General features: G+C 35.8%; 1 protein-coding gene across 1 annotated transcript in view; it reads right to left on the reverse strand.

Moving 5' to 3' along the window:
• Positions 1 to 16,211, reverse strand: part of LOC144256855 (cytochrome P450 3A9-like) — a 30,312-nt gene that overhangs the window by 9,794 nt on the left and 4,307 nt on the right. The window contains exons 4-11 of the mRNA XM_077802506.1: positions 15,635 to 15,734; positions 13,318 to 13,431; positions 12,966 to 13,054; positions 12,140 to 12,288; positions 5,799 to 5,926; positions 4,171 to 4,237; positions 1,739 to 1,899; positions 160 to 386 (exon numbers count right to left, since the gene is read on the reverse strand). Coding sequence (XP_077658632.1) covers positions 160 to 386; positions 1,739 to 1,899; positions 4,171 to 4,237; positions 5,799 to 5,926; positions 12,140 to 12,288; positions 12,966 to 13,054; positions 13,318 to 13,431; positions 15,635 to 15,734 — 1,035 coding nt within the window. The remainder of the gene's footprint in view (positions 1 to 159; positions 387 to 1,738; positions 1,900 to 4,170; positions 4,238 to 5,798; positions 5,927 to 12,139; positions 12,289 to 12,965; positions 13,055 to 13,317; positions 13,432 to 15,634; positions 15,735 to 16,211) is intronic.

Consider the following 16,211-nt stretch of genomic DNA (forward strand, 5'->3'; position numbering starts at 1 on the left):
AATGTATGAAATATAATATGTCAAGAGCTTTGTAATGTTGTGAACAACCAATAAAAAAATGATTACATAGCTACCTGTATGTCATCTGTGATAAGAAATACAAGGACATGCTTGGACAACCCTAGCCCAGAGCAGTTCCCTTTCCCAGAGGCCCTGTACCTTTCAGGGCGGAACTCCTCAGGCTCTGGCCAGTGCAGTGGGTCTCGATGAAGAACAAAGCTTGGTATCATCACCACTGTCCCCTTCCTAATGGGCACTCCATTGATTTCAATATCTTTCTTACAGACCCTCTCAAGTCTGCCAGCAATTGGGTACAACCTGAGAGTTTCATTCACCACCATGTCCAGGTACTCCATCTGTAACACGGTATCATAGGTAGCAGGTGCCTGAAGAGAAAAAATAAGATTTTTTGGAAATGCATGTTTGGAACTAAATTTAAACTCAATCTACATAGTTTTATTAAAGTGTTACACTGTCCCAAGAATAAAAGGATGGTGAAGGAGAATAGTGCTTACAATTGACTAAGCATTATAATAACAATCATGTCCATTTGACAACCATATACATACGAGATCTTTGGGACAATCCCAAGTTCAGTGTATAATATCCTCAGAATCATCATGTACTACTTTTTCTCATACTTTTTTTCAAGTAACTAATAGAATATGACAATTACACTCAGGCAAAATAATGTAAAAGTCACTGTTACCTTTCTCTAGAAAAGTCACATGCCTATTTCAGGGAAACAGAACATAGAAAAGAGAAAATAACCCATTATACATCTGTTTTTTCTTGAATAATCCTGCTTTGAATATATATATATATATATATATATATATATATATATATATATTTTTTTTTTTTTTTTTAGAGATAACACTACATCATGTAAAAAATGAATGTTGGGAGAAACTGGTAACTTCCACCCTAATACCACCAAAAGAAGGCTAAGATTCGATGGCACCATGTCACACAATTTCAGTTTCAGAGGACATTCTAAGGAGAACAGAAAACCACTCTCAGCCCCACCCTCTGTTTCTGGACCATTCTCCTGATTGTTCTCCAGGGCTTCATTGTGAGCTCTGAAGAAGAGGCTTTGTGCCCACTTCACTGCCAAACCAGCCATGCCAGCCCCAGAAACCATGTGTCTTCAGATATGATAGACTCCCTGTTTAGGAAGAGGTGTGAGGACAGCAGGCACAACACGTGGATAATGCCTGATGTGACATTGGAGAGGACACAAGGTAGAAGTAAAGTGTTTGCCTTGGGAGCCAGAAAACCTGACTCATCCCTTGGCTGCTTCTCTCTAATACATGACTAGAGTGTGAAGATGTGTGGAGCAGAGCATAGTAAGCCTGCCCACCAAGCCAAGGATCACTCAGCAGACAGCCAGGCAGGAGCTCTTGCCATAGTTCATCAGATCCAATGATCTGGACACTTGAGTGACACATGCTTACACTTGCTAGGTATCATCATGGTAACTGGTAATGGATATTACTGAAATTACACTCTTCAAAATTCCTTGTAGTTTTGAGAAATTACACTCTTTTCAAAATTCCTTGTATTTTCCCCTCAATACTGTGTTTTACCTTTCATTTCTCTCTTCAAAACCTTTCCAAAAGAGCTGGTGAAAAGAATCAGTGACTATATTTTGGATAAAGCCTCCTAGGAAGTGATGAGGAGGCAGTCTTGTTGAGGCTCCACCTCTCTCCTCCCTCTCCAGGTACCATCTTCTCACCTTATTGGGCAAAGCCGCATCAATCTCCTGCTGCAGTTTGGTCTGGGCATCAGGATGGGTGGCCAGTTCATACAAAATGAAGGAAAGAGCACTGCTAGTGGCCTCATAGCCAGCAAAAATGAAGATAATTGATTGAGCCACAAGCTCCAGATCAGACAGGACTAACGGAAGAGGAAACACAATTTAGATAAATCCAGCAAATCACAACATCAGGGTTTAGATGAAGAGAAATCCCATTAAAACCCACCGATCACTAGGCAGGACCGTGGAAAAGCAATTCAGGGTCATTCTCAGAGTGGTTTTCACTCTCATGTCTATCCAATAGGGGAAACAAAGGAAAACTTTTTTAAATCCAGTTTTCTTGAGGTCTACACCACTCTTGGACTTAGCTACTAACTGTGCCATTCTCAGCACCACCAAAGATAGGTAATTTCAAGAGATACAATTTCTATCTAAGATACACAGTATGATCAATATGAACTTTTAGGTACCTGGGCCCTGAAATAAACATGGTCTCTGTGCCAAACATGCAATTCAAGATAAAAAAGTATACATAAAACAAGTGTTTGAATGGTCTACAGAGTTCAGATTTACTGATTATGATTTTCTATGATGATGTCATGAGAGCATTTAATTATCAAATCTTTTATCCCAGTGAGTATGGACCCCATGAAATAGGACTATAAAGTCAAGGTTTAGGCCAGGTGCAGCGGCACACACCAGTAATCCCTGCAGGAGGCTGAGGCAAGAGGATCATGAGTTCAAACCAACCTCAGCAACAGCAGGGCACTGTGCAACTCAGTGAAACCCTGTCTCTAAATAAAATACAAAGTGGTTGAGTGCCCCTGAGTTCAATTCCTGGTAACCCTCTCTACTACACCAAATAAAAGTCAAGATTTGGAGCTCAAATGTTGGCATTCATAGCTACCAGCCACCTGTGGGGGTTTAGATTTTAATTAATTAAAAATCAATATACTTCAGTGGCACTAGCCACATGTCAAGTGCTAAGTAGGCACATGTGTTTGGTGGCTATTTTATTGAAGAGTTAAACTATAGACTGTTTCCTTTATCTTAGAAACCTGAATAGAACTGGGTAGATACATTCAGGATAGATGGATGAATGGATGGATGGATGGATAGACAAATAGATAGATAGATAGTTAGATATATAGATAGATATATAGAGAGATAGATGATAGATAGATATATGATATGTAAATGTGAACATAAAAATATGTACACTGGGTCTGGGGTTGTAGCTCAGTGGTAGAACACTCACCTAGCACATGCGAGGCACTGGGTTTGGTCCTCAGCACCACATAAAAATAAAATAAAAGCATTGTGTGCACCTACAACTAAAAAATAAAAATATCTTTTTAAAAAATATGTATACTGTCAGGCTGTAGTAAGTCAAATGTTCATCTTTAGAATTAATTGCTCAACATTCAGGAGTTTTTTCAGATGGTTGTCAAGGCACTAGGTACCTCAAATTAGAACTGCAATGGGAGTATTTGTGTATTACAGAAATAAGCAATAAACTAGGAAAAATTTTTTGAAGGAGAGAGAAAAATAGTTTATATTACTGGATGTGAGTAGATACAGAAATATTTCTTTCCTCTGTTCCATGTAGAAGTATTTCAATTTAATAATGTTGTCTACTGAGAGTATCTAAAAGCAAAAATTCACAAGATGATCACAGATTTTGATTTCTAAATTCAATTAATTGGAAAAACAAGAAAACAAACCTGTCAGGGGAAACAGAGCAGAAACCTAGAATATCTTAAATTAGAAAGCAAGAAAATACTTAGAAAATAAATGAAAAGAGCACCGAATACACTGTGTGCTACTATAATGTGGATACATGTCATAGAATGTACAAGACCAAGAGCAAACCCTAAGGAAATCTGTGGACTGTGAATGATAGAAGTGTGTCAACACAGGTTCCTGAACTGTAATAAATATAACTCTCTGGTGGTGGATATTAGGAGTGAAGCAGTGTATTCAAGACTACATGAAGAACCTCTGTGTTTTCAGCTCAATATTGCTATGGCCAGAATAAACAGAAGCTACTTTTAAAACAATCATTTAAAAGGTGACAATAATAATAGAAGACTCAGGAGCCTACATGAAAGGGATTCCAGTGGACAAATATTGGAGAATTGAGCATCAAAATAAAAACAGTAAGAAAATATGTTGAATGAAAATACCATGCTGGTAAAAGAAATACTTGTTTAAATCAGCTTCAACATTGAACATGGCTCTAGGTGTGCTTCTCTAGAAAGTTCCTCAGGCTACTGTATATGATATCCAAGCATGCACTTTATGCAACTTGGTAGAAATACTCTTCTTCCTGGAAAATCTCCTGCACATTTCCAGAACAATTCTTCCCTCTGAGTTTCCCCATCAGTAGACGAGATAGCAACCTTGTTTACCTTTATGAGACTCCACATCTTTGGAATTCTGAGAATTTATCAAAAGCTGAAGAAAATCCACCCGATGCTAGAAACAGAGAGATTTCAAAGATAGAAGATCAATTATGAAGTCAGAAAAAAATTAAGTGTGCAGAACTTATCTTCCCTTCTGAGGCTATGACTTCTTCAAGTACAAAAGTCCAGCTGGAGTTTTCTAAGTCATCTTTGAAGAAAAGCATCCATCTATAAACTTTGGACAGTAGGACGTTTCCCTGAGTGAAAACAGGCTATGGTGTCCAATAGCTACTGGCCTTTGCTCTCCCTGCTTGTGAGCTCCTGTGGATTCTGAACACAGCCTCCTGGCCAGAGAGTGGCTGGCTTTGTCTCCTGTTACATTTATTTGCTCAGGGAGAAGTCCTGGACTGCACTACTCTTCACCAAAGACATCACAAATTAATCTCCTGCCATTTTTAGAGTTCACCATCAGATTTTGAGCAAGCTTCTTGAAAGATCCCACCATGCTTGAAGCTATGAACTTTGTACTGACACCTGGAGGGCCCATCCTGGTCCCTGGCCTGCACACATCCTTGTGCTGGGCTTTGTACATGAGGCAAAACCTTCACCTAAAGAACCCCATGCCTGCTCCATGAGGGGCCAAACAGTGCCAGCTAGCCTGAGGATGCCTTCTGTGGAGAGTTTGTAAAGTGAGAGGTTTGGAAATGCAATGATTCTTGACCATATAAATCTGATAAAATTAAAGCACCAGGAAAAAAAATTATGTTGAAATTGTATCTTTTGAGGAGAAGAAATATGATAAAACTTTTTTCCTCTATTTAAAAAAATTATTTCAAAGAGCAAACCCTAAGGTTTATAAAAAAATTAAGTTCTACATATGAACAAGGTACCCTATTACTTTGATATATGTATATGCTGTTTGATGTTTATGTCAGTTTAGACACATCTTTAACTGCATTTATCATTTCCTGATGATGAATATTTTCAAAATAGATTTGGCTCAATTAATAAGAACAATTTTAACATAGTGTTGCAATAAACATGGGAGTGCAGATTTCATTTCCTGTGATTATACACTTAGTAGTGAGATTGCTGGATTATACCGTGGGTCTGTATTTGATTTCTGAAGGCCCTCCAGACAGTTTTCCATAAAGGCTATCCTAATTTACAGATCTATTCAACAATGTACAAGAACTCCTTTTTAGAGCATTTGGGACTTTTCCTATCAGCAATATTTATGCCTTGACAGAATAATTACCATGCCCATTATTTAATTGTAAATGATTTCTCTCTGGTTCATTATTTTTTCAGTATTTGGAATATATAATTTTATTTATTTAAGTCTTTTTTATTAGTTCTTTTTAGTTATATGAAAGTAGAGTCCATTTTGACATAATTATAAAAGCATGGAATATATCTTACTCTAATTCAGTTCCCTCTCTGATTCATTCTTGTTTCTCAATTACCAGATGCTAAATTCTTTATTCTCCCCAAATGGAAAGCTTCTACTACTCTCAACCAAGAGTTCTTCTTCATCTACCTTTTAAGAATATACAAAGAAGTATGGAAGTCATACACCCATAGGCAAATAAATTATCAAAAATGAACCTCTGTGACCACAACCAGAATTTTACCTGTTGTTTCTCTTGAAGGCGACTTTCTTTCATTCTGTTTATAGCTTTCTTTAAAAAATTTGTGACATCCTTTGGAAACAGAGAGATATTCATTGCCTCATAAACTGGAGTAAGGAATGGAAAGATTGCTGCAGGGAAAAGAAAAAACAAAGGACACTTCAGTGAAAAATGTAAAATTTACCTGAAGCAATTACATCTTTTCTACCAATCAGAAAAGTGGAAGTCACAAGGGTTCCTAAAGAGGAACTGTTCCTGCTGGGACCACCGATTGGGCTCCAGTACACTGGCTGAGCAAGAGGATGTCATATATAGGGCCAGCACCATACCACTGAAATCAGTGGCCCCTTCTATCTCTGTGGAGTGACCAAAGGAGCAAGATGGAAACCCTGACCCCTTTCCCCTTCGTGTACTGGAATAGCGTGTCTTTGGATAAAACTAGGCTTTAGACTGATGCTGCAGTTAATCATGCTCTTCAAGAAAGAGCAGTCAGGATGGGACCAACAGAGCATGTGTTTCTCAAGCACCATGGGAGGAATCCAGAAGGCATTATTAAAAAGAAAATTATGAAACTCAAATATGGGCAAATTGATCAATATTCACCTAAATAAACACTGGATGAAAGAATAAATATAAAGTGAAATAGATAGTGTTGAAAGGAAAAAAGGAGGCATAATATGTAAAATTTGTGTAATGGAGAAAAAGCCATCACTGTACAGAGGGAAATTATTATCTATTACATAAAACAAAGATCAGAAATGAATGATCAAACTTTACACAATAAATCATAAAAAAAGGAAGAGCAAATTAAACTTAAAGGAAACAGAAGAAAAAAATATTAAGGATCAAAGTGGAAACTAAGCAAATAAAAAATAAAATAAATAGAAGTAATTAATGAAAACAAATACAATTCTTTCAATAAAACCAACAAAATTGGCAAACTAATAGCTACACTGACCAAGAAATAAAAAGGCTACAATTAGTAGCATTCAAAATAAAAACTGGGGAAATACTGAAATTATAAATATAGAAAGAAATATAAAGATATTGTAACAATCAGATTATCAGAATAATTATATAAATTACATAAATGAAATAGACAAATTCATAAAGAGACACAAACAACAGAAACTGACACAAAAAGTAATATAAAATATATATTGACATACATCATGTGATGAGACTAAGTTAGAAATTAAGAACTTTTCTACAAAGTGAAGCTCAGGTCCAGATGTTTCATGGACAATTCTACCAAAGACTAAAAGAACTAATACCAATTCTTTACCTCTTTCCAAACATTCATAGAAATATCTATTGTTTTCTAAATATAGAATACAGTGAACACTGTATTAGATCCTAAAATGCCAGTGTTAACCTAATTCTAAGAATTAACACAAAGATAACACAGGAGAACTACAAAATGATATATCTTATAATTATGGATGCAAAATCTCAACAGAATATTGGCAAAATAATTTGTTGTTCTAGCCTCTTCCTCCCTCCCTCCCTCTCTCTCCCCTTCCAACTTATCTATCTCCCCAAAGTCTCTTTTCTCCTGCTACTATCCAACATCTTTTGATTCCTCCTTTATGTTTCCTAAGATCTAATAACTCTATATCCTCATCTCCTACCTCCTTAACATCTCATCCTAAACCTGCCCCCACTTCTCTCTTTGTCCATCATTATAAACTGTAGGTCCTTTTGCAACCTACTGTTTATATTGTTAATAATAATCAAACTCACCATTTCTGTCTATTTTGACAAAACAGGAAACATCTCAATGAAAGCTATTTGGTTTAATTAAGCCTGCATATTGTTTTCATTGGTATATGTTAATATTGATCTCCTCCTGAAAAGAGAGGTCATGGAATTCTGCAGGGACACTATAAATCTATTGGTAAAAACTGTAATACCTTGGATCTACACTGCTAAAGGGAAAGACAAACAATATGAAAAATACAAGGGAATAAAGTGCCCCAAACAAACCAAGATACATTACTAGAACCAATGGCCAGCACAGCAGAAGAGATGTCCAAGAGGAGTTCAGGATGTATGTAATTAAAATGTTCTGTGAATTAAAGAAAGCAAACATAGGCAACAAAAGGTCAATTAAATAAAGAGCTACACGGTCAAATACAGGAAGCAAAAGATTACTTCAATAAGGAGATAGAGATTCTACCAAAAAAGGAAAAGAAATCTTTGAAATGAAGGAAACAATAAACCAAATTAAAATACTCAATAGAAATTATCACCAACAGACTGGATCACTTGAAAGATAGGACCTCAGACAATGAAGACAAAATATACAAAATTGAAAGTAAAGTTGACCACACAGTGAAGATGGTAAGAAACCATGAGCAGAACATTCATGAATTATGGGATAACACGAAAAGGCCAAATGTAAGAATTATTGGGAGAGAAGAAGATATAGAGTTCCAAAACATAGGAATGAATAATTTATCCATGAAATAATATCAGTAACTTTTCCAAACCTGAATAATAAATTGGAAAATCAAATACAAAAGGCTTATAGGATACCAAGTGTACAAAATCATGACAGATCTACACTAAGGCAATAACAATAAAAATGCCTAACATACAGAATAAAGAAAGAAATTTAAAAGCCACAAGACAAAGGAATCAGATTACATATAGGAGGAAATCAATTGGGATCTCTCAGATTTCTAAACCCAGAGCTTCATCAACAAGAAATAACAATTATAAATACTTATGCCCCAAACAATTAATTACGGGATAACATGAAAAGGCCAAATGTAAAGGCCATCTACATTCATCAAACTCTTCTTAATTTCAAGAGTCAAATAGACCACAACACAATAATACTGGGTGACTTTAACACACCTCATTCACCACTGGATATATCTCCCAAACAAAAGCTAAACCAAGAAAATATAGAACTCAATAATACAATCAATAACTTAGACTTAAGAGATATAGAGAATATTTCATCCATCAATGAGTGAATACACTTTCTTCTTTGACAGTACATGGATCCTTCTCTAAAATAGACCATATATTATGCCACAAAGAAACTCTTGGCAAATACAAACAAATACTACCGTGAATGCCATCAGATTATAATGGAAAGAAATTAGAAATTAATGATAAAATGAAAAAGAAGCTACTCCAACACTTGGAGACTAAATAATATGCTACTGAATGAGCAAGGGATAGCAGAAAACATCAGAGAGGAGATTTAAAAATTCTTAGAGGTAAATGAGAATACTGATACAACATATTGAAATCTCTGGGATTCATTGCATGGAGTTCATTCCTTAAAAGAAGAAAAAATCAATAAATAAAGGACCTAACATTACATCTCAAAGCCCCCCCCAAAAAAAAAGAACAATCAACATCAAAAGTAGTACAAGACAGAAAATAATTAAAATCAGAGCTGAAATCAATGAAACTGAAACAAAAGAAACAATTGAAAAAAATGACAAATCAAAAAGTTGGTTCTTTGAAAAAAATAAATAAAATTCATAAACCTTAGTCACACAAATAAAGAGAGAGAAAACTTAAATTACTAACATCTGTGATAATAAAAGAAATATTATGATGGACACATCTAAGATACATAAGATAATTAGAAACTATTTTGAAAATTTGTACTCCAATTAAATAGAAAATATCAAAGACATTGACAAATTTCTGGAGTCATGACCTACCCAAACTCAATAGAGGTAATATACACAAGTTAAACAGATCAATTACCAGCAAGGAAACAGAAGACACCATGTAAAGCCTACATACAAAGAAGAGACCCAGCCAGACAGATTCTAACAAGACCTTCAAAGAAGACCTAATACTAATACTCTTCAAATTATTTCATGAAATAGCAAAAGAGGGAATACTTCCAAACTCATTCTATGAGGCCAGTACACCCTGATTTCAAAACCAGCCAAAGACACATCAACAAAAGAAAATTTCAGACCAATATCTTTAATGAACATACATGCAAAAAGTCTCAATTATGTTCTGGCAAATCCATACTACCAAAAGTGTTTTACAGATTTAATGCAACCCTATTAAAATCCCAATGGCATTCTTCACAGAAATAGAAAAGGCAATCATAAAGTTTATTTGGAAAAATAAGAGACCCAGAATAGCTAGCAATCCTTAACAAGAAAGTGAAGCAGGAAGCATCACTATACCAGACCTTAAACAATACTACAGAGCAATAGTAACAAAAACAGCATAATAGCTGCACCAAAATAGACTTGTAGACTAATGGTACAGAATAGAGGACACAGAGACAAGCCCACATTAATATGGTTATATTATACTATACAAAGGTGCCAAAAACATTCACTGGAGAAAAGAGCCTATTCAATAAATGGTGCTGGCAACACTGGAAATCCATATTGGCACCAAAACAGACATGTAGACCAATGGTACGGACAGAAGATACAGAGACAAACCTACACAAATACAGTTATCTCATACTAGGCAAAGGTGGCAAAAACATTCACTGGAAAAAAGCCTCTTCAACAAATGATTCTGCAAAAACTAGAAATCCATATGTAGCAAAATGAAATTAAGTCTCTCTCACCATGCACAAAATTTAACTCACAGTGAATCAAGGACCTAGAAATTAGGCTAGGGATCCTGAACCTAATAGAAGAAAAAGTAGGCTCAAGCTTTCCTTAAGACTCCTAAAGTGTAAGAAATAAAAACAAGAAACAATAAATGGAATGGATTCAAACTAAATAGCTTCTTATCAACAACAACAACAACAACAACAACAAAAACAATCAATAAGGTGAAGATAGAGCCTAACGAATAGGAGCAAATTTTTACAACATGCACATCATATAGAGCACTAATCTCCAGGATATATAAGGAACTCAAAAAAACTTAACACCAAAAACCCCACAATAACAACAAATAACCCTATCCATAAATGGGCTAAGGAATTGAACAGACATTTCTCAGAAGAAGATTTACAACTGATGAACAAATATATGAAAAAATATTCAACATCTCTAGTAATTACAGAAATGCAAATCAAAACTATTCTAGGATTTCATCTCACTCCAATAAGAATGGCAGTTATGAAGAAAACAAGCAAAAATATATGTTGGTGAGAATGTGGGGGGAAAGACACTTATATTGCTGGTGGGACTGCAAATTGGTGCAACAACTTTGGAAAGCAATATGGAGATTCCTCAGACAAGTTGGAATGGAACCACCATTTGACCCAGCATCTCTCTTCTTGGTTTATACCCAAAGGACTTAAAATCAGCATACTACATTGATGCAGCCACATCAATGTTTATAGCAACTCAATTCACAATAGCTAAACTGTAGAACCAACCTAGATGCCCATCAACAGATGAATGGATAAAGAAAATATGGTACATATACACAATGGAATATTATTCAGCATTAAAAGAGAATAAAATCATGGAATTTTCAGATAAATGGATGAAGTTGAGAATATCATGCTAAGTGAAGTAAGCCAATACCAAAATACAAAAAGCCAAATGTTTTCTCTAATAAGTGGATGCTGATTCATAATAGGTGGGACAGTCATCAGAGAAATGAAAGAACTTTGGATAGGGCAAGGGAAATGGAGGGGGGATGGGTGTAGGAGTGATGGTGGAATGAGATGAATATCATTGCCCTAGGAAAATATATGATGACACAAATGTTGTGAATCTACTTCATGAAAAGTTCATAAGTGAAAAGTTGTGCTCCATTTGTGTATTATTTAGTGAAACGCATTCTGATGTCATATATAATTCATTAGAACAAATAAATAAACAATTTCTTTTAAAAAAGAAATGAAGGGCTGGGACTGTACGTAGTTCAAGCAGCAGTGCACTCGCCTGGCATGCGCAGGGCGCTGTGTTTGATCCTCAGCACCACATAAAATAAAGATGTTATGTCCATCGAAAATTAAAAAAAATACATATTAAAAATTCTCTCTCTCTCTTTCCCTCTCTCTAAAAAAAGAAATGAAGTACTCACACATGCTTAGGATGGAAGAATTTGAAAATACAATGATAAATGAAAGAAGTCAGACATGCAAAGCCACATATTGTAGGATTCATTAATAGAAAACTCACAGTATCATCAAATCTATAGTCAGAAAATAGATTCATGGTTGCTTAGAGTTGGAAAATTGAGAGTTGATAATGAAATGGTAGCCTGCTTCTGAGTTGACAAATGGTCACTAGTGATGGTTGCATATATCTTTGTACTGAAACCCATTTAGTTGTATAAATTAAGTGTATAAATTAAAAGACATGTTAATTACATAACAATAATGATCTTATTTAAATGGAGAGAAGGAACTAATAGCATGGTAGGCCACATACTTATTGAGAGGGGCAAAGGGTCAAAGAAATCAAATTTTAAGAACTTCTTGACTTTCTCCACAAAGGGATCTTGTGGGTTGTTCAGGGAATCGATGCTCACTCCAAATGATGTTGCAATGATCACATCCATGCTGTATGCCCCAAAGATGCTGAATAGAGAAAGACACGGAAAAGTAAAATCAGTGCCTTTTCCCAATCCTTCCACTACACATGCAGCAAGAAGTAGGAGTAAGTCCACATACTCAGACAAGACAAGCAGAGAGCCACACACACTCAGTTATCTGATGGACTATCAGATGAGTCCATGATCCCTTCAAACTTACTATGAGGCCTTTATGAGTTGCAAATGAAATGCTGACCTTGTGCCAAGAGTGATGGGGACAGTGAGTTGAGTTAGACTCACTTCTGAACTCAAGAAGTTCACCCACACAGGGATAAGTTCCATAATCAGACACACTACAGTAGCAGAAGTAGAATGAGGATGATGGATAGTTGTGTACAAACTGAGCTTCAGCAGGACAATCGTGGAGGTACTGACTCAAAAAAGGTGACCTTGACCTTGACAGTATTTTTTCTTCTAGTATATTCAAAGTCATAAATAGCAGGGAAATAAACCTTGGCAGATAGGAAGAGATCCTTTCTCCCCCAGCTGCCCTGTCTCCTCCTGGGAGCAGCTCCTTCTTGGATGAATAGTTGGAGTTGTGACTCCAAACTCTTGCTTTGTTTGCTCATTGCACTAGCTCAGCAGTTGGAATTCAGTTCTGTGTCAGGCAGTTGGAGGGGCTCCTGGTGGAGCTTGGAATGCCCGAGCTGCCCTGCTACTTACTCTTTCAAGTTGATCAACTTGCCCTTCTCTGATTCCAGTCTCATGTTTTTCACCAACACAGCTCCATACTGGTTAATGATGGGGAACATCTATGCACAAAACACAAGATTGTCCATAGTTAAGTGAGGAGACTCAGTCCCCAAGGCTATGGTTTTCCCAGGATGAAGAAGTATGAGACATTTATAATGAATCTTTCTATATATCTTCTAAAACATAAAGACAAAAGAACATTTTTAGGAAGTTCAAATTCAGAGGGCTATCCCTTGGAAAGGGACTACTATGTATCTCGCTTTCTACCCATCCCCAAATTTATTCTTCAAGTTTCCAGTGAAAAGCCCTCCTATTTTATTACCTCCTTGAGTTTTCCACTGGTGAAGGTCGGAGACAGAAGTGTTCTTATTCTCTTCCACTCTTCATCCTCAGACAAAGAGATGGCTTTTTTCATAAATCCCACTGGAACAAAATTCTAGAGTCCAAAGGAAAAGAGATTTTGTCCTATATAAATGAGGAGGTCTCCACAGTTGCAAAAGTTTGTAAAAACAAGCATCATTTACTTAAAAAAATGTTTAGTGACTGCCTACTAGGTAGCTAGCCCTATGTCAGTCACTCAATAGTATTTATTCCAAGTGCCTAACCTCCTGTGAGGTTGGAAGAGACACCCAGGGACCTCACACTGTTTTTGGACTTTATATTCCAACCTTTGTTTAGATGAAAAATTTTCACTCTGTTGAAAGCTTTTTCTAGGGGAATAGACATAAAGAAGACCTAAGAAAACCTAGTACAACCCCCAGGGCTGTGCAGAGCAGAAATCAGTTGGTTACAGATACCAGGTGTTCTTGGTCAACTGTATGTTACCTAAGAACAGTTCTGTCTTTATATGCATTTACAGCATAAGCATCTTGAAAAAGGGGTGGTTAGATATGATAATTTTAAAAATACAAATATTTGAAATTTAAAGGATTGGAATATAAGTGTAATACAGAAAAAAACAAGTTATTAATGGAAGTTCTTCCAATATTTTCTACAAGGGCAGAAGGAGAAAGGAAGATAATTCTTATTTTCACCTAGGTGCTAGCCCATCAAAGCAAAACCCTTGAAATTTACTTCTATGATCTAAAATATATTTTTTAATTAAAATGTATGCTTCCAGCTGGGCACAGTGGTGCATATCTGTAATCCCAGCAGCTCAGGAGTATAAGACAGGATGATCACAAATTGAAAGCCAGCCTCAGCAACAGTGAGGTGCTAAGCAATTCAGTGAGACTCTGTCTCTAAATAAAATACAGCATAGGACCAGGGATGTGGCTCAATGGTCAAATGCCTCTAAGTCCAATCCCCAGCACACCAACCCCAAAATGTGTTTCCAGAACTCATTCACTATAAAAATTTAGGAGATTAGGAACAGAGGGAAGCTTCTTCAACTTGATAAAGAGATTCTTTAAAAATCCACTTTCAGCTATCAATACACTTCCTGGTGGCAAACTGAATGCTTTCTCCCAAGCATCAGGAATAATTCAACAATATCTGCTCAGCCACATATAGAAAGACAAGTAAAAACATTAATCTGAGTGTAGATTAGTGATTTGGACATGTTGGGAAGTAAATAGAGGCTGGATTTGGGCAGAGTGGAATATATGTGTGTATTGAACATAGCAGCAAATCCTATTATTATGCACAAATGTCATACATTAATCAAAGTTTTAAAAAATATTTTTGTGATGCTGGGGATTGAACCCCAGAATTTGTGCCTGCAAGGTAAGCACTCTACCAAATGAGCTAAACCCAGCACCCAAAGTTTTTAAAAAGTGAAGATAGAGATTGTATGGGAATCCACACACTTACACACCAGCCTCATCTAAAATTAGGGTAAACTTTGGAAGATTAAAGTCTATATCCTTCAAAAGAAATGTTCACTCCTCTGGCTCTTATTCAACCTCACACTGGAACTCCCAGCTAATATCAGAGGAAAATAAAAACAAATAAGTGAAAGAAATACAGATAGGATTTTCCCTATTTATAGGTGCAATCTTTGTCCAATGTAGTTAGCACACAAGAAACCGGGCATATTTCTGAGGTTAATGAAGAATTTGTGAAAATACATTAAAAACACAATATAAATCTATCTACACAAATTGTAGGCATGTGATACATTTGCACAGAGCTGCACACTCATACATATAGGCACACAAAACAGGAAAAATGGAAATAAAAAGCCTAGATTGTATCAATTTCCTGTTAGTATAGACAAAGGAACTTTATAAATTTATAGTCATGTAAGAAATTATCATTGGGTAAAACAGATTATACATGCAACTGCCTGGTAAATTTTTTGGCAAAGAATGCCCTCTGAATTTATAAATATCTCAGAATAAAAATTGAGTTAATAATAAATGTTACTTTGGATTAGACAAAGGGAAACAAAGAAAAGGGTGAGGGGGTGGGAATAGGAAAGACTGTAGAATGAATCAGACATAACTTTCGTATGTTCATATATGAATACACAATCAGAGAAACTCCACATTATGTACAAACACAGGCTTGGGAAGTTGTACTTTATGTATGTATAATATGTCAAAATACATTCTAGTGTCATGTATAACTGAAAAGAATAAATTAAAAACTTTAAAATAACCAAATAAATGTTAAAATGTTGAAAAGTGAATGCATACCCGCCGGTTAGTGAAGGCAGAATAACATTCCTTGATGAGCACTGTTTTGATAGTGCTTGGCTCCATAATAACCAAAACCGGCTGTCGACCATCATATAGGCTGTGTTAGAAAAATAGGGCTGGTTAAATCTAACAGGCCAGATTCTGCAGCAGAAATCCAGACTTTGATCCTGATGTTACCTATTCTAACTGCCTAATCTACAGTACATAGAAAAAAAATCTTCTAAGAGATCATAATTAGAAATAGCATTGGAACACTTCTTAAATCTAGATGGTGAATACAATAGTATTGTCTACACTAATTTCCATAACTTATTTATTTATTTATTGTAATTGTAGGTGGACAGAATGCCCTTATTTGTTTATTTTTATGTGGTGCTGAGGATCAAACACAGTGCCTCACACATGATATAGGCAAGCGCCCTGCCACTGAGAGCCAGCCTCAGCCCGTAGTCTATATAACACTTTACATCACAAAATATTGGATTATTCAAAAGGCTATTAGGTTAGTGAAGAAAAAAATTAAGGTAGATAATTGACTTTCATAATTACTAAGTTTTTCAAGTGGTAGCTGAAA

The sequence above is a fragment of the Urocitellus parryii genome, chromosome 9, assembly GCF_045843805.1.
Source record: "Urocitellus parryii isolate mUroPar1 chromosome 9, mUroPar1.hap1, whole genome shotgun sequence".
Lineage (NCBI taxonomy): Eukaryota > Metazoa > Chordata > Mammalia > Rodentia > Sciuridae > Urocitellus > Urocitellus parryii.